General features: G+C 40.6%; 1 protein-coding gene across 1 annotated transcript in view; it reads left to right on the top strand.

The window, feature by feature from the left end:
* The window catches only part of LOC125452488 (CUB and sushi domain-containing protein 1-like), a 2,230,063-nt gene that overhangs the window by 1,666,050 nt on the left and 544,090 nt on the right, over positions 1–19,923 (top strand). The window contains exon 13 of the mRNA XM_048530978.2: positions 7,329–7,441. Within this exon, the coding sequence (XP_048386935.1) occupies positions 7,329–7,441 (113 nt within the window). The remainder of the gene's footprint in view (positions 1–7,328; positions 7,442–19,923) is intronic.

Below are 19,923 nucleotides of genomic sequence, written 5' to 3'. Positions count from 1 at the left end.
CACTCTCTGAGTAAAGAACCTGCCTCTGACATCTGTCCTAAATCTATCACCCCTCAATTTGTAGCTATGCCCCCTTGTACAAGCTGAAGTCATCATCCTTGGAAAAAGATTCTCACTGTCCACCCTATCTAATCCTCTGATCATCTTGTATGTCTCGATTAAATCCCCTCTTAGTCTTCTTCTCTCCAATGAGAACAGACCCAAGTCCCTCAGCCTTTCTTCATAGGGCCTGCGCTCCAGGCCAGGCAACATCCTGGTAAATCTCCTCTGCACCTTTTCCAGTGCTTCCACATCCTTCTTTAATGGGGCGACCAGATCTGCTAGCAATATTCCAAATGAGGCCGCACTAGCATTTTGTACAGTTGCAGCATGACATCACGGCTCCGGAACTCAATCCCTCTACCAATAAAACCTAACACACCGTAAGCCTTCTTAACAGCACTATCAACCTGGGTGGCAACTTTCAGGGATCTACGTACATGGACACCAAGAACCGTCTGCACATCCACACTACGAAGAATCTTTCCATTGACCCAGCATTCTGCCTTTTTGTTATTCTTCCCAAAGTGAATCACCTCACATTTATCAGTATTAAACTCCATTTGCCACCTTTCGGCCCAGAAAGTGATGGAAGTATGTCATCAACAGTGCCATCAAGCAGCACTGACTCAACAGTAACTTGCTCAGTGATGCCCTGTTGCCTGATGTGTTTTGGATGATATTGCTGTTGGAGGACAGGTCAATGAAAAATAAAAGCAATCAATGGATCGGCTGTGAACCCCAATGGCAACGGTGTAGGAATTGGAGTGAAAGCTATTGTGGGTGATTCTCTGATACGGCTTAATTCTACAAGAAAAAAGCAGGGGATGTAGTCCCAGCCAGATGGATAGAAAGGTAAAAGGTATTTTCAGAAGTCCAGTTAGCACAAGAAGAATGATGAGTTACAATTAACATCAACTGTGGGCTTAGATGAGGCCGATTTCAGCATCGTGACTGGTGAGAGAATTAATCAGAGGGATTTTCCCACATGAAATTGTGGAGAAGATTGGTATGGATTTGCAAAGTGCCAATGCATTTAAAGACTTTGGAGATGAAAGTGAGTTGAGAGATGTAGCAATTGTTTGCAAGGATAAAGGGATTATGTTTAAGTTTTTCATGAGAGTCATAAGGACAAGAGCTGCGAAAGGATGTGCAGCAACTGAAAGGAGGAAATTGTTAACCATATCAGCAAGCATGGAAGGCGCGTTGATTAATTAGCAATTGGTTGAGGGTAAGAGGAAGGCAAGCTCAGGTTAGAGAAAGCATTGCATGAGATCAGATACAGAAGTGTGATTTCAAGGCCTGGACAGTGAGAAACATTTGAAGAATTTTATCCTAGCGTTCTCAGCGAAGGGAAGCAACTGCTGAATGGTCCACATTGGAACAACAATGTATGTGGAAGGAAAGGTTTTGGGAGGGGAGGAATATTTTGAGTTTAGAGATGAGAAACGTAGTAGGGCTGCAATGGGGTTTAAAATCAATGAGAATGAGTCATTGTTTTGAGCAGAGGTTTTGGGAGAAAAGTGGAAAGGATGTCTCAGTGAGAAGCTTAGAAATTTGAGTGCATGGTAAAGAACAAAGCTTTAAATGAGAGGCAAGAAGGAGAAATGTTTGAAGAAAGAAAATTTACCAGATGATTATTGGGATAGATCAAGCTTTGAGATGCACAAGTGAGTTTAGATGTTGCCAAGAGGGAAACTTAATTAAGGACACAGGTGATATCGCTCGCTAGCGATGATTTCTGTAAAGGTCATGATTTTGCTCGTATTTGTTCATGGGCTGTGAGGATCACAGCTAGGCCAGCATTTCTTGCCTGCCCTAATTACAGTGAGGGATAGTGAGCTGCACTCTTGAACTACTGCAGCCATTGATGGTGTCAAGCTTCCTAAATGTTATTGGAGCTGCATACGTCCAAGCAAGTGGTGAGTATTCCATGATATTCCTGACATGTACTTTGTAAATGATTCAATGCCTGGTCAACGGAAACCCCCAGGATGGCTATAATGAAGGATTTAGTCATGTTAAGGAATGATGGTTAGATTCTTTCTTATTGGACATGGTCATGGCTTGGCACTTGTGGCATGTGAATGTTATTGCCACTTATGAACTCAAAGATATCAAAATGATAATCTGCAATAAGGTCATCTGAGAGTGGATAAAATCATCATCAGGTTCTAGGAGACTTAGATGAGGAACTGGATGCCAAGCGAATACAGACTGATCAATAACTTGCACAAGGTTCGGAAACATGTAGGGCTGTACATCATAAGAGCCTTTTCTCCATCAGGACCCAGTCCCATATGGTGTGTATCTGCAATTGGTGAAGTTGCATTCTAGCTATTAGCATATAGCTGTTACTTCCATATGCTGCAGATAGCAACAGTTGAATGAAGTAGCATAGTCTTCCTGGTGACAGCTTCCTAACTTGCCTCCTCGATATTCCCAGTTTGAGCACCAGCAGCTCTGGAGCTTAAGCAACCACATCACGAGAGAGGTGGGTGCTGTGTGCTGCTTTGGGAGGTAGGGCACAGTAAAGGGACCACAAGGTGAAGGAGGCCTCTGAAGAAAAGTAGCTTCAACAGGGGCCACAACAAAAATTTTACATGAATACTGTACAGACATAATAAAATTTTAGCGGCATTTATGCAGCAGAACATGTAAATCCCTCTGCCCTTGGAATTTTGCAGTAGTTCCTCATTTGTATAGCATTACGGTTTATTATCATTTGTTTCGATGTGAACAACTTCATGTTTTCCCACATTGTGCTCCATCATTCAACCTATGTTTATCTGTCTGCAACCTCCTGCCAACTACTTCACAATGTACTTTTCCACCTATCTTGGTGTATTCTGTGAATTTAATTACTGTGCCTTCACTCTCCACCTCAGAGTCATTGATGTAAATGGTAAGAAATGAGGCAGCAGTTCAGATCCCTGTGGCACTCCATTTGCCATATTCTGTAAATCAGATAAGTACTTATTCAGGCATGCTGGCAGCCAATATCCTATAAATACCAATATTCTCCACTGTAGCATTTTGTATGGTACCTTATCAATTGCTTTCTTGAAATTCAAGTACAATTCCTTTTCTTTAACCACAGCACATCACTCCTTACAGTAAACCTAATATAATGGTTAAACATGATATTCCCTTCATGAAACCAATTGTCCCTTCCCAATTATATTAAACTTTTCCAACTTCTTCTGTGATTGATTCAATGCCTTCCCCATGTCAGATATCAAGCTAACATAATTCCCTGTTTCTTGCCTCTTCCTTTCTTCGACGGATAGATTATATTTACTACTATCAAATTTAATGGAATGACAGCACCACCATGACTTGGCCCATTGTTTAAGATGGGATGTGACGTTCGCTTGATCATCAGTTGAGCCAAGCATCGGTATAAAAATAGATAGGACAGATTATTCCAAGCCAGTGAGATATTAACATGGTATTGATGAAGATGTCAAGTAGAGTAGATGCTCAGTGACAACTTTCTTCACTGCAGCAATGACAAAGGTAGATTCTGTGGCATCTGAATTGGCGTTAAGCCCTAGTGACAAATGGCCAGTTACTAATCTGGTGGAGTGTAAAATGTACGATGAAATTTACGATCACACATTTACTGTTCCTGTCCAAGAGTAATTTCACCCCAAGTGAATCACTATTTCTTCAATATTAATCTTAAAAACAATCCCCTATTAAAATAGCCATGTAATTTTATGTTAGTGCAACAGGATGACATGAAGACCTAAGTTTAAATAAGTTCACGAAACTTGCTCAAAGCAATATGATTGTGATTCTCACATGCCTTACTGTTTTCCCTTTCTGTAATAAAGCAACTAACTGCTCTCAGCATTCCTCAAAACTCCAAAGTTCAGTCTGCTCCTTGCTGTAGGGTTTCCTGAGTGCAACAGTCCAAAAGAAAAACCACTCAACGAGTCCTCAATTCAAGTTGCTTCCACGCTCAATAAGTTGTCCCCTTTCTTATGAATAAAATCACAACTGTCCGAAAATAATTGAGTGTGGATTTCTTCAACTGAATCCTGCTCACAAAACATCAAATGACTTTAACTTTTCAAAGAAATGGACGCGAGAATGTCAGCTACACTTTTGTGTGGGCCTATTATTAATAGAACAGGTGTCTGAGTAGTATACCAGATGTTATATAATCATTGTATGATGCAGCACGTAAAGTGGGCTTACCCCAGTGCCTCTGTTGGCTTTTATGAAACAGCTATCTCATTAGCCCCACTCCCCTGCTCTTACTCCAAAGTCTTCTGATTTCTCTTTGCATTTCATGTTTATCCTGTTACTTTTTGGAAGTTGTTATTGACTCTGCTTCCTTTTAGCAACATGTGACAGGTCATAAATATTCCCAGTGTAAAAATGTTTTTCCTGAAGTCAACTCTGATTCTTTTACCTTAAAGATATAAGCCTTTTGTAATCAGACAAGTAACATTAGTGCGGAACTGTCCTTCATGGCTCCTGACATTTGTGTCTGACATGACCGATGAAGAAGAATTGACACCATGCTTCATGGGCAGGGGGACCTAGATGGCCTGGTGGATGGAGTGGTGCAGAGGCAGGGTAATCTCTTTCCCTCAGGACTGTCATCCAGAACAGTGCAGTCACAGCTATCTGGAGAAATGCACAACAATAAAGGAATGTCAATGACTATCTCCAACCCACCAGCTCTGATCAGTTCATTACCTTTCACACGCTCATCTGTACTGCAGCCAAAATTCTGTTCCACAAGTGCTGTCGGCGGTCTTAGCTCTGCCGCTGTTAGCTTTTTCCTTTTTGGCTCAGTGGTTAACACTGCTGCCTCACAGCGCCAGGGACTCAGGTTAGATTTTACCCTCAGGCGACTGTCTGTGTGACATTTGCACGTTCCCTCCATGTCTGTATGGGTTTCCTCCTGGTGCACCAGTTCCCTCCCACAGTCCAAAGATGTGCAGATTAGGTGGATTGGCCATGCTTAATTGCCTATAATGTTCAGGGATGAGTAGATTAGGGGGATGGGTCTGGGTGGGTGCTCTGAGGTTCAGTGTGGACTTGTTGGGCCAAAGGGCCTGTTTCCACACTGTAGGGATTCTATGATCTATTATATGTTTGGAAGCTCATGCCTAGACCAAATAGGAAGAAAAGTCGTAGTTGACTTAAAATGTTAACTCTGTGCAAGTGACCCAGTTTGGGTGCAATCTTGCTCCCCTTGGAATTTTCAGTGCGGGTTGGGGCCATATCCAGGTGGTTACCCTTGCGCTTTTTGAATGTTGCCTGCCTTTGCTACCTACAGAGGGAAAAGGTTTCTCCTGGGAGCCACTTGTAGTTGGAGATGGTGTGTGCCGAGGTGTGGTGGGGTGGAGGGTGGGGGAAAACACTTGAGGCTGTGGCAAGAACTGCCACCCTTCATTAGCAGAGGTGGGGCCCACCAGAACCCTTCAAGATGGAGATATCGTCTGTACTCTTTTTGATGTTTTAAAATAATGTACCCACAGCTGCCAAGTCAGCACTGTGATAGGAGAACTCAGGTGGCCTGAAGCTGCAACAGTAACTGTCAACCACTGGCTCCAGGGATAGAATGCAAGGAGGCTACTTTGACTCCTGGGCCTACCATGAGCGAAGGATCTACCAAGGTTTGACCATCCTGGAGATCTCATCTCCTGGCATTATGATCCAAGCTGATGGCAGCACTGGTTAAGTCGCATTCCAGCCTTGGTATGTCATTTGATAAACGTTGTACACTTGAATTAGGTAGCATTTAGTCACTAAATCATGTGTGCATGAGGTTGCATGCTCCTTAATAATTGAACAAAAGATTGTTACACAAAAAGAAAATAAACAAAGTCATATAGTTATGTATTACTGTTAGAGAGACCTTAATAGAAACAGGTTAGCAAATCCTAATTGTTTTCCAATGCCATCCTTCTACAGATACTCTATCCCAGCAAAATTTCACTCCTGTTATAATTTTTTAAGCTTTTACCCTAAATAATGCCTCCCAGCTTTTTTTTTGCCTTTATTCTGCTGAGAAAACTTTACAATTCCTTTCTGAATTAGCTGCCATGACCTTCCCAATTCTGATGCCTAAATGTTTTAAATTATAATGACTTTAAGATTTCTATTTAAATTCTCCTGGCGTGGAAGCTTCACAAACTGAAATATTTCTGATAAAATAATTGATTCGCCTGAAGACTTGATTTTTCTGTTCGGAGACCAACTCAATCTTGATTCCACAGTCAATTCCTAATTCTTCCAAACTGAGAATTTGAACCATCTGTTATGAAGTCAGACTAAACTAATAACCTTAATGTGTTTATTCCATCTGTCATGATCTGAATAGTTTAACGCCACTGTGGTTTCATCCAGGCACTTAATTGTTGTCACATGTATTTTTCTTGGAATTGATACACTGAGGTCACTGTTTCAACAGCTTTCTGATCTGTTTAAAAACATCACCTCTATAGAACTGACCCATATTCATCTGTGTCTATCATGAAATTGAATTTCCAAATGAAAATGCGTATAATAAATCTTTGATCACATTAAAGATATCTCCTAAGTGACACTTCATGGATAATATTTGCTATCAGTCATCTAGAGATGGGTCTTATTGGGTAGATGACTAACATGGACTTTCTGAAATTGTCCCACCTCGAAAGCTTTTTTTATGTGCCTGATAAGATCCCACCATTAATCCATTTGGGTCCATTATGTCAGCTGTATGTCGAATTAATCATAGAATACCTTCAGCACGTAAGGGGCTTATTCAGCTTGTCATGTCCATAAATAAAACACTTTAATTTTTACTTAAAGTGCATTACAAATGACAGCTGTGGAATAAGGAGAATGCATTCTATGACGGATTTAAAAATTGATTTCAAAGTGGTCTTCTTTTATACATGGCAACATTTTACTAAATGAGGGGAAAATATCCTTATTTTTTGGAATGTGCAAAGAAGAGGGTTAAAATTCCCTTCCAAATGTTAAACATTCAACGTAAAAACAAAAGGCTTATACATTGCACCATCTGGATATCAAGTATCCCAATTGGTTGATCAAGGTATGCTTTTTATCTTTAAGTTCAAACAAGTGTGTGTTATCTGTTCACCTGTTGATTATTTTCCTTGTTCCCTAATTTGTTAATTTGTTGTGTTGAGTGTAGTCATTTTTTAACATGATACTTAACAGGCAGGTTTTAAGGAAATTAAAAACGTTAGAATTTTATTCATTTCACCAAAATGTTCACAGTTCTCTGCTTATGGCCTGCATTTTTCCCATTTTAGACTCACTGGTTCGAGCGTCCCTGACTTGATTGTAAGCATGAGCAATCAGATGTGGCTGCATTTACAGTCAGATGAAACCATTGGATCACTGGGATTTAAGGCTGTGTATGAAGGTATGCATCTTTCTTGTTGACCTTTCTTTTACAAAAGTGGGAGCTTGTTTTACTGTGGCGTAAAGTCAACTGTTGTCGACGTCTCAAATTAGTAACGCATCCCTGTGATGCAATGACAGATGGGCTACATAGGACATGTTTGGTATTGAATTCATATGAGACCCTCTGCTGATAGAGAAATGATCATATAATTCACCAGTTATATTCTAACAACTATGAACAGAAGTTACCGATTATTATGGAGTGATAAATACTTGAATCATGAAGAACCAGGAGAAAAACAGATACATTGGAGTAGGTTTCAGACCAAGGATCTGTTATCTTGCTCAAGATAAACCAATCTTCAAGTGCAAACCGAAAAGTGAAAAACAAATTGAGTGTTGACAAAATTTTTACTGTGAAGGGGGAGGCTCTCACAATCCTGCCTGTCTTTCTCTTTACCCAAAGTTCACAGCGCAGGCCACCGAATGGCGATCAGGACATGAAATCTGGTCTCCAGACGCCTTTTCCTTGCTCAGGAATGTTAGCGGTATCACCAGGTTCTGCTAGATTTGTGAATGAGTTCTCAAGAGGTTGATTTTGGAGGCATGCGGATTTCCTGTTTGCCCATCTTCCTGCCCTCCCTTTCCACATTGTGTTGCACACAGAGGCAGCGAAATCCACAGTGGCTGTGAGGAGTGCAATTTCCAAACCTTACCCATGCTCCTTGACAATTCAAAACCTCACCTTCATTTCTGTTCAGTCTCCATGTTAAAAAAAAACCTCATCTGTACTCATTATTGTTTGTTAAATACAAGTACTGTTTAATGGATTGGATTGAGATGTTCAATGTAGAAGCAAAGACAGTTGAGGAAAACAACATGTATGTTATGGTGTAATTGGACTGCCAAAGTGTTTGATATATTACCATACTATATGCTTGTGAGTGAAGATGACGTCCATGGAATAAAATGGACAGTGACAGTATGGATAAAAAGACAACCGGGTGATTTTGGCAAAAAAGAGAGATGTGATCAATCATTTTTTGACAAAAATGAAGGAAGTGTATGGTGTGTTTTGCTCAGAAGGTATTATGGCCACTGCTTTTTCTTGATCCACATCAATGACCAAGAATTGAGGACGCAAGGGACGGAATCCAAATCTGCAAATTGCACAGAACTTTGAAATATTGTTAGCTTTGAGGGGGGTGATGAAAGACTTCATGAGGAGTGGTTGATGAAATGGATGACCATCTGTTCGATGAGTTTGAATGCAGAGAAACATGAAGTGAATTGATTTGGTAGCAAAAGACAAAAGGACCCAGACTTGTACAAATCACTGAAGGTGGCAAGGTTCATTTCCAAAGCTTTTGATACAGCAGATGGAATGTTAATACATGGAGAACAAAGGCAAGGAAACTGTGGTGAACTTTTATAAGGTCCCCTTCAACTGGGCAGTTGTATCCCATTCCAGGTAGTACGCTCAAGGAAGGATATGAAGGCATTGATCAGCATGTCTGAAATATGAATAAGAATGCTTCCCAGCATAAGAGTTGTCAGTTACTGAGATAGATTGGCAAAACTATGAAGATAATATTAGGAAGGTATTTGATAACAATGTTCAAAGTCATGCAAAGGGGCACTGTACAGAACAAATGGAGGGGAAAGTTACCCAGTGTTGAAAGGGCCACAAGCCAAGTGACGCTGATTTAAGTTTATTGATGAAAAAACTAGAACTGACATTATACTAAACATTTGTTGCACATTGCATAGTCAAGACCTCTAATCATGATTTGAGAGTATGGTGGAGGCGGATACAGTCATAATATTTAAAAGAGAATTGGATGATTAGTGAAGAATAGATTGCAGGGCCATAGAGAAAAGATGGGAATTGGGCAAAGCTGAGTTCTTATAGAGAGCTGGGAAAGGACACAACAGACCATGCTTAGAAATCATTGTGTTTGTTAACATAGATGTCTCATTTTGCAGTGTGATATTGAGATACTAATTTGTGACGTACGGACAAGAATTAGTTTACATGATAATAAAATGTGAGGCTGGATGAACACAGCATGCCCAGCAGCATCTCAGGAGCACAAAAGCTGACGTTTCGGGCCTAGACCCTTCATCAGAGAGGGGGTTGGGGTGAGGGTTCTGGAATAAATAGGGAGAGAGGGGGAGGCGGACCGAAGATGGAGAGAAAAGAAGATAGGTGGAGAGGGGAGTATAGGTGGGGAGGTAGGGAGGGGATAGGTCAGTCCAGGGAAGACGGACAGATCAAGGAGGTGGGATGAGGTTAGTAGGTAGGAGATGGAGGTGTGGCTTGGGGTGGGAGGAAGGGATGGGTGAGAGGAAGAACAGGTTAGGGGAGCAGAGACAGGCTGGGCTGGTTTTGGGATGCGGTGGGTTTACATGGTTAAGTTTTCAAACTTACTGATTTAAGTGTAAAATTCATGCTACCTAGAACATGTGCACATGCTCAAGAAATTGTTATTGCCATTACCTGAAGGTAAGATTACATTTCAGAATTCCTATCTGTCACTCTTGCAATGTTACAATTATGGTTCCAAGTACTGCCTAAATTCTTTGAATATGCCAATGTTGTTAACTTTGTACACATGTTCAAAACATGATTTGAGTGATGCTGATATGGAAGGACTGGGTTATACTAACTTGTCACTGCACATCGGTCAAGAAAATTCCAACCCAGATTAAACTTTATATGTAACCGAGAGCCCAGTCAGTTTTCTGCTCGGAAGTAATCAAGATAACAAGATTTAGTATTAAATAGTTCATTAGCTTTTAACATTATTTTATTTTCCTGATTTATACTATGAAGAACTGTATGTAGAACTTTTAGCTTCTTCTTTATTTCTCTACTTTTGTAAATAATCTATTGTAATATCTCAGATTTGTATCCAGATACTTTATATCTAAGATGGTGCCATGTTGTGGTGACATTGTACATTTTTCACTGTACTGCTGTACTTTCGTTCTTGAATACACATGACAATAAAACCTAATTCTCATTTTACTTCTAGATTTTCTAATTTCTGTATGGCAATGGTACAACATAACTATCTCTGCAAGCTGGTTCACACTTCGGCAACGTTGAAGTTGGGTCATTCGTATGAGAGCCAACCAATATAGTTTATGTTTCTGATGAGCCAATATGAATTGCATTGCCACAAAATGTGAAGTGACACTGACCTTTTAGCATTTTCTTCCAGAGTATTTCGCCAGGAATAAAAACTGAATCAGTTCATCGTGCTGTCCATGTCAGAATGGAGGGAAGATTTAATAATGGCATGCAGGGGCCAATTTTTGAATTCCCATATCCATTCCAATCTTCTGGAATTTTTATTAACAGTGGGAACAGGATAGTGAATGTTGGGAATTCCATGCTTGCCCTCTCCATTATGATAGTGTGCATTCAGATCCCATCACCCACAATAATTTGATGAAGGCAACCAGGTGTTGTTGATGAAGTGATTCATCGTTCTTAATGATTGTCATGAACTATTTAGGATTCTGGAGTTGAGCAGCTTTTGACTTCCTTACCAGAAAGTTAATTGAAGTCCAGAGGGCCAGTGATGCCATTTCATTGCAATCAGAAACATTTACTCCACTTGATGTTCACCAAAGGGTGACATGGTTGGGTGTGACGAAGGCGGGTAGCTTTGTCAAAATTTCTTACTGAGGAGCTCTAATATCCTTTTGGGGATGGGAATCTGCTGTCCTGACCCAATAAGGCCTATATGTGACTCCAGACCCACAGCTAATGTGGTTGACTCTCAACTCCTTTGAAATGGCCCAGCAAGCCATTAATTTCCAGGGCAATTAGGGATGTGCAGTAAATGCAGGCCTTACCAACGACACCCATACCCCATGAACAAGTACAAAAAGAAAGCCCTTGATGCCTGCTACTTAAATTGTCTCATTATCAAAATGTGACCACCTACCACATGGGTAAATGAACAGTATCTCGAATCAAAGCAATCCTAAACTGACACGTCTGGCAATGCAAGTTGGAATAGCAAATCCTCTATTGTGTGTACTGCAGCCTGATAATTTTCATTGGCAGATCTGCACAGTGCCGCTAACTGACCAGTCACCTTGTTTCCTGAGTAGCAACTTACCAAATAGCCTGAAATATTGAGATTTACCCAATCAGATTGTAACATTATCACTATGCATTCTAGGATATACTTTAGGCCTAAATCCACTAAGCTTTACCCATGTGTTTGAGTTTAGATCAGTGGGATCTATCTGTGGTTAAAGAATGTGCATTGTCTTGTCAGGAAAATGTCAGAAAACCGCGAAAAGTTTGAGTTTCTCCTAAAGTTGCTTCTTAGTTCATTGTGGCGATAGTAAATCTTCTACTTCATTCAAAAGTGGGTAAGATTAATTTTGTAAATCATTAGATGGTCATAGATTCAGCACAAAAGCAAGATTTGACAAGAGCACAGGTTTGATCTAAATGATACCCTATCATTGTAACAGACTCCAAAAAATATAATGCTCCTCTGGCTCATTTTATTTTTGCAATAAATGTGCATGAACTTATAAAACTGTTCCTACCAATGCATTAAATCATATTTGTCTCATTCATATCGAAGAAAGAATTATTAATTCCAGCCTGTGGCCAATATGTAAAAGAAAGCTGGCAGACTTTTATCTGAGGTCACAGATTTTCATTAGCAGCACTTGAATGCTGGATGCCTGAAGACATAGCCACAAATCATTTCAAAAAATGCTGGAAAAATTGTAGGCTGGGAAGAGATACACAAGTGACACTAAACCTCACATGAAGAAGTTTGGACCTCAGATGATTAGTTGTGATATCATTTAATATCATTTAATTAAGTGTAAATGACATCAATTAATAATGTACAATGAAATAATGCAACCAAACAGTACATTACGTCCCTCATCTGTTTGGGTCCTTGATTAAAGTTAAAGATATCATTAAGAGGGAAAGTCTAGGATGCAATTAATGATATTAAAATTTGGAGCAGTGCCAAGGTTATTTTTTAGGCTTTCTGTATTCTCTGTGTGAAGTTAACTATTTGTTCCTGAAAAGTTTTCAAACTTGATGACAAACTCCTTTAAAGTCAGACTGTATTCACCCACTGACTGTGCAGTTCAACTCTTTACCCACCGTGAAGAGTGTGCATATTAAATTATTCTCCTTTCATCTTCTGTTGCAATCCTCAAAGCTGTCCTTAGTCTCAGCTGCTTCAATTCTTTTGGCTGTTCCTTGTTATTTATGTTGTCACTTCCAGGATAATGCTACACAGGTTCAGTTACCAGAATATTGCCAGAGACAACAGAAGGAGTTGAGCTACCTTGAGCTGGTGTAGAGTACGCTTGGGAAAATTGCCTGCATGGCACTCCATGGAGCTGCCAGCATTGAGGTGAAGACATGTGGGAAGGTACAGAAAAGAAATGGCTTCAGCAGAATGAAAGATGGTTGGATGAAAAAGGATTTGTAAATTTCAAACACAGGGAAAAGCAGTTAAGACCCCAGAGACAGAGAGTGGCTAAGCCAAAGAGTCATAGAGATGGGGAAAATGTTATCAAAATGATGAAAGCTGAGAAAAAATTTGTTGTTATCATAAATAGGATGGGCATTTCGGGCATGCAGAACTAGTAAAGCCTAGGGCACAGAAAAAGGCAGAACATAGAATCTTGAAATTGAAATGATGGGGATCTTAGATGCTTTCTTATTTTAAATTCTGTACCTTCCAATTAAGGAAATGGCAGTGTTAGGAAATGGAGCATTCCAAACATTTGCACTCAACCTGGAGTATTTATTCTCTTTGCACGTGCTTAAATGGACATTTCACATATGCTCCTTGGTCACTGGTCTGAGGTCTCAAAATTAGAGAGTGTGTTTAGTGCCCATTATTGACAATTGAAATTGTGGGCATGGACCTTTCCTCCCAAGATTTGTAACGTGGGTTGGTGCACTACCCAACTCTCAAAAAAGGCCCCGAAATGGGACTGGGCTGAGGATGAAAGTGGAGGGCATGCACAGTAACCCAGAAAACAGGCCATAGGTGATCACAGAAGTCTGTTGGTTAGATGGCATGCCTTTGTTTTCTGACTCCCAGTTGCCAGGATTTCTTTACAGCCTTTACGTTCTCTTCTATAACTCATCCCAAATACCACTGTAGGACTTCATCGAACCCCATGCCCCCTTGTACGGCTCCAATATCCTCATGTTAACTTGTGCAGTTTAATCATTCCCAGTGGCCTCTTATACCTCCATGCCTACTTATGTAAATTTACCTAGTATTCGGCCTGGATGCCACAGACCTCAGGAGTCATGCAAATATTAAATAAATAATGCTCTTCACATCTAATTGTTTTCCCTGTGTGGACTTCATCGTAAATCTTATTTCATGCAATGATCTTCTCCTTTCAGTGTAAAGCATTTAACCTCTTACAAAATAAAAATTCTATTCTTGCCTCATTAACAACTTTTAAAAATACCCTTTCTTTGCTGCCAATTAAATTTTGAACTCAAAACATTCCTGTTTCTCCACACTGCTTTCCCAACAGGAGTGCACCCACATCCCCCCCCTCACCTTTCCACGGTAATGACAGTTTGTGGGAATCACCCAACTAGTCATGAAGGCCCATCTGTGAAATGTCAACACACAGTTACTGAACATGTTCTCATTCACACAAGCAAGCTGATTCTTGGCAACTCTTTTAAAAAAAATAGATTGGGATTTAAATAACTTCCCATCATGACAATTACTTCAGACCTTACTTGCTGGTCAAGAGCCTTTGTGTTTATTTTATAAATTCACAACTTCCACACTGCAAGTCAAGTTTCTTGAAGCCATCAAAGTGATATCTATTTGAATTTGACACCAAATTTAAATGTTCCCACTGACTTCAGGTTTTCCTCACGTATGAATCATGTCCCAGCCTCCCAATTCTCATTCCGCTCCAGGCAAAAGTTTGATTTGTTGGAAATGTATGTGATAGCCTTCAATGTTGAGCCCTGTTACCATTTTGGAAGTTCCACTGTCACTTCATGGGAGTTCAGGCTGTCGGCTCAATGGAACTGAGTTGTGATTCCATCCAGATGTTCATCTATACAATTAGTAAAGAGAGGCTTTGGTCCATTTAGTCTCTGTTAGTTTGAAGCTTAGTGGCGGTGTAAGCCTCTTTTCTTTGATTTCTGAACTACCAACTTGACTAATTGATTCGCAGTTTTCTCCATGACTTTTTGACAACTATAGTGCTTTATTACTCTTCTGAGGCCTCTGTTGACACAACATAAGAGTGTATGAAAGACCCAAACTTCATTTATCAGAAACACTCCTTAGGGCCCATGATTGATTAACTAAGTAAACCAAAAGTGTGGCAATTCCTTTTGAAAAACAATCTTAAATCGTCAGAAATCATAGTCAAACCTCATGACAGCTTTGGAAGTGACAGATTTGATATTGGCTGCAAGAATAAGCTTAAACTCCAATTGATCCAGAGATGTAAAAAAAAACACTGTCCCCAGTTAATATCATGAGATGGGATGTGTAGCTGGCTAGATTTCGGTCTCATGATAGCAAAAACAAATAAGTGCTAATATGTTGCATGTTGTCAAGAATGATCCTGTGATAAATCACTATTGATTTTCTGTGTAATAGCTTAATGATTATGGTTTTGCTGACCAGAGTTCTTCCTTATTAAGTGTCAGAACAACTAGTGGAGTTTGCTTTGTAGTGTTCAGCCAACTGTAAACCTGTAGCAAAGAGTCATGGACTGATCCAAACTGCAGCAGAGTTTAAAGCATTTTATTTTTATCATTATATCACAATTTGTTGGTTACATGCAAAAATACGAATGAGGAGCAGGAGGAGGCCAGTTGGCCTTAATCTGCTTTGCCTGTCCCTAAGACCTTGACTGATCTGATCACTCTGCCTCAAACATATTCAAAGATTCTGCTCTAACTATCTTTGGTGGAACAGTTCCAAAGAGTCAGAATCCTTTGTGAGGAAAGAATTTCCTTATCTCCACAGCTCTTTCTTAACTAGTCATAATCGTTGTAGCATTTATTTTCATTGTTGCAAAACTGTTGTTGATTTCGATCCCAAAATAACAAACTTAGAGACTACATATTGTTTAACAGGTAAAAATGCTCTGAGATTTTAAATCAACTGGAAATTGAGCATTGTCTGCAAGGGTCACTGCCCTTTCAGAGACAGACTAACTTTCTTTCCTTCAACTTAAAGAGTTGCAAATCATGTCACCAGATGTTAATTTGTACAATCTGGGCAGGAAATTTTAATGCCCAGATGACATAGACAAAGTCCTCCCTCCTTTGGGAGAAGTTTCATCATAGATGATAGAATCCCTACAGTGTAGAAAGAGGCCCTTTGGCCCAACAAGTCTACACCGACCCTCAGAACTCCTTACCCAGACCCATCTCCTGATAATCCACCTAATCTACACATCCCTCAGCACCATGGGCAATTTAGCATGGCCAATCCACCGATCCTGCACATCTTTGGACTGTGGGAGAAAACGGGAGCACCTGGAGGAAGCCCACACAGGCACAGGGAGAATGTGCAAACTCCACTCCGAGAGTGGAATTGAACCCAGGTTTCTGGCACTGTGAGGCAGCAGTTCTAACCACTGAGCCACCGTGCCACTCCAAAGTTTGCTGAGGAGTCATCAGTGCAAGGAAGAGTTTCCATCTTAGTCTGTGAAGAGTGAGCTTATCTTCTGCTGAGGTAGAAATGGAAGTGATGGAATCGGTCTTTCTGCCTTCGAGCCAACATTCACACACCTGATTGTCACCTAATGGGTGTATCAGAAAATGAAGATGATGATGTGAGATGTGGACAGAAGCCTGTTTGTGTTCCAGCTGGGTGACTTGCTAACCAGAAGTCAAACAAACACAATATCTCGCCTCATCACTGAAAAAGACTGTCGGTAGTTGTTGAGAATCAGGAATCAAGAATGATCACTTAATTAAGATGAGAGAAACATGGTTGGTTGCCTGAGATGTGATTTCAGTGGGATTACATCTGACTCCAGAGAAATATGGTGTGATGCCATCTGATTCTCAATGAAGCAAAGTTGTCAAGCAGATTTTGAAATTACACAAAGATTCAAACTTGTTTTGTTGCAATCCAGCCAGCCAAATTAATTATGAAAAATCACAAATGAATAAGAAGCTCAAATATCACACAGGATCACTGCTTAATGCCCTAAGAAGTGAAAGGTTGCTGAGTGCTAAGTCGGTGGCAATAAACCTTGACACAATTGTCAGTTGATGACAGAAGTCAATGAGACAATATTTGACTAGAAAGTAGAATCCCAACAGTGACAGGGTAAAGTTTCACAATCCAATTAAGTTGGACAATGAAATGTGTTTTTGAAATATTTAATCACTGTTTCTTTTACTGTTCACTAATTGGTTTTCTATTCTCATTATGAAGCTTTAATTTAAAGCCTGATTATTTTTTTAGTTTCAAAAGTTTGGAAAATATATCCTACATTTACTATTCACATCATACAATGGGTATTGGAGGTGCCTGAAATTTGATTTGCTGCTTATCTTGCAAACAAGACACAAGCTGGAAGAACTCTGACCCTGCATGAAGTGACATATTGCTGCAAACATAGTCATCGGTTGGAGAGAGGTCTCTGGCATAGTGGTTATGTAAATGGATAAGCAATGCAGCAGCTGAGATTAATGCTTTGGGGATGTGGATTTAAATCATGCCATGGTGTCTCATTAAATTTAATGCAATTAGTAAATTTTGAATTTCAATCTATTTGACCACAAAGCCATTTTGATTGTTAGAAAAACCTTACGATACATTAATGTCCTTCAGGGATTGAACATATTGGAGATGAAGCCCTGACTTCACAGTGAGAATACCCTCTATTGTGTTGTGTGGTACTACCACTATGCCAAATGGAACAGACTTAAAGGAGAGCTAACAATTCAAGACTGGCCACTTGTGTGCTACTTGAGGCACCATGGGCCATCAACATCAGTGGAATTGTATTCCAGCACAAACTGCAACCTCATGGCACAGCATATCCCCCACAGAACCATTGCCATCAAGTTGGGGGATCAACCCTGCTTCAATGGAGAGGGCAGGAGGGCATGTCAGGACCAGCATAAATGAATGTCAGTTTGATGAACCTACCAAAAAGGATTACTTGCACATTAAACAGCAAAAGCAGCAAGTGACGAATAGAGCTAAGCGACCCCACAACCAACAGATCAGTTGTCAGCTCTGCAGCCCTGTCACATCCAGTTATGAATTGTGGTGGACAATTGAACAACTTACTGGAGAAGCAGGCTCCACAGATACCCCAATCCTCAATGATGGAAGACCCCAGCACATCAGTGCAAAAGATAAGGCTGAAGGGCTCACAGTAATCTTCAGCCAGAAGCGCCGAATGTATGATCCATCTTGGCATCCTCCAGTGATCACCAGTATTAGAGATGCCAGTCTTTAGCCAATTCGATTCACTCCATGTTATATCAAGAAATGGTTGGAGACACTGGATACTGCAGAGGCTACAAGCCCTGACAACGTTCCGGCAATAGTACTGAAGACTTGTGCTACAGAATTTGCCAATCCGCTAGCCAAGTTCTTCCAGCACAGTTACAACACTGGCACACAATGGAAAACTGCCCAGGTATGTTCAGTGCACAAAAGACAGGACATATCCAACACAACCAATTACCGCCTCATTAGTCTACTGTCGATCATCAGTAAAGTGATGGAAGTTGTCATCAGCAGTGCAATCAAGCAGCACCTGCTCAGCAATTACCTGCTCAGAGACACCCAGTTTGGATTCTGCCGGGGCATCTCAGCTCCTGACCTCATTTCAGCTTTGGTCAAAACATGGGCAAAAGAATTAAATTTCAGATGTGAGGTGAGAGTGACAGCCTTTGATATCAAGGCTGCATTTGACCAAGTGTGGCACCCTAACAAAACTGGTATCAACAGGTATCAGGGCAATCTCTCTGCCAGCTGGAATAATACCTGCCACATAGGAAGATGGTCGTGGTTGTTGGACGTCAGTCATTTCAGCTCCAGGATATCTCTGTAGGAGTTCCTCAGGGTAGTGTCCTCGGCCCAACCATTATCAGTTGCTTCATCTGTGACCTTCCCTTCACAATAAGTTCAGAAATGGAGATGTTTGCCGATGATTGCGCAATGCTCAGGACTCTTCACGACTCCTCAGTTATTGAAGCAATCTACCTTCTAGTGCAGCAACATCTGGACAATATCCAAATTTGGGCTGACAAGTGGCAAGTAACATTCGAGCCACACAAATGCCAAGTAATGGTCATCTCCAATAAGATATAATTTAACAACCGCTCTGGGACATTCAATGGTGTTACTGTCACTGAATCCTCCACTATCAAGCATCCTGGGGGTTACCATTGACCAGAAACTCAACTGGACTTGCCACATAAATGCATTAGCTGCAAGAGCAAGTCAGAAGCTAGGAATACTAGGGTGAGCAACTCACCTCCTGACTCCCCATTGCCCCACCATCTACAAGGCACAAGTCAGGAGTGTGATGGAATACACCCATTTGCATGATGGGTACAGCTCCAACAACACTCAAAAAGCTTGTCACTATCCAGGACAGAGCAGCCCACTTGATTTTCATCATATGCTCCACCATTAGGTTGGCTGATGGCTGATCTGATCGTGGCTTCTATTTTCCTGTCTACCCACCAAATCTGCTGATTCCTCAAGAATATCAAACTCAAACTTGAAAATATTTTGTGATCTGAGCTCCACTGCTCTGTGGGGAAGAGAATTTCACGGACTCATAACTCTCTGAATGTAAAGGTTTCCCTGCATTTCTGCCTTCATTGGGATACTCCTTTATCTATGAGTTGTGTCTCCCAATTCCAGACTGACTGCCAGCAGAAACCTCACTACAAATCTTGCGAAGGCAGTAACCCACATTGGATTGCCCTTCTCATACCTGCTGTTACACCTTGTGCCTGCCCTGCTCAATATCTGGGCTCAATATCTAATGCCTGAGGTGTCATATGTGCAATGTGTCTGAAATCAAGCTGAATCCTCGTGGTGTGGATAGTGGGGTATGCCATTCCATACATTCCTTTCTGTAGCACTACATGTCATATTCTGGTGAATTGATTCATTCACTGACATATTCAACACCTGTCAGATGGATATGTGGGAAGATGTGAGGTTGCCCAATTTTGTAGGAAGAATAGAGGAGCTGAATATTGTTTTAAAGCTGAAAACTAGAGAACAGGATTTGGGAATCCTCATCTATGAACTACAAATAACTAGCACTCAAGCGCAGTGGGAATAAGGAAGCTAAATTGAATGTTAGGCTTTATTGCAAATGGAGAACAGTCTAAAAGTTGGGAGGTTGAGCTGAAACAATATAAGGCATTAGTTAGATGATAATTGTAATAGTTTGGATTCCTTATTGAAAAATAGATATAACAGTTTTGGAGACAATCTA

Source organism: Stegostoma tigrinum, chromosome 4, assembly GCF_030684315.1.
Source record: "Stegostoma tigrinum isolate sSteTig4 chromosome 4, sSteTig4.hap1, whole genome shotgun sequence".
Classification (NCBI taxonomy): domain Eukaryota; kingdom Metazoa; phylum Chordata; class Chondrichthyes; order Orectolobiformes; family Stegostomatidae; genus Stegostoma; species Stegostoma tigrinum.
This window is presented reverse-complemented; position numbering and strand designations above follow the sequence as displayed.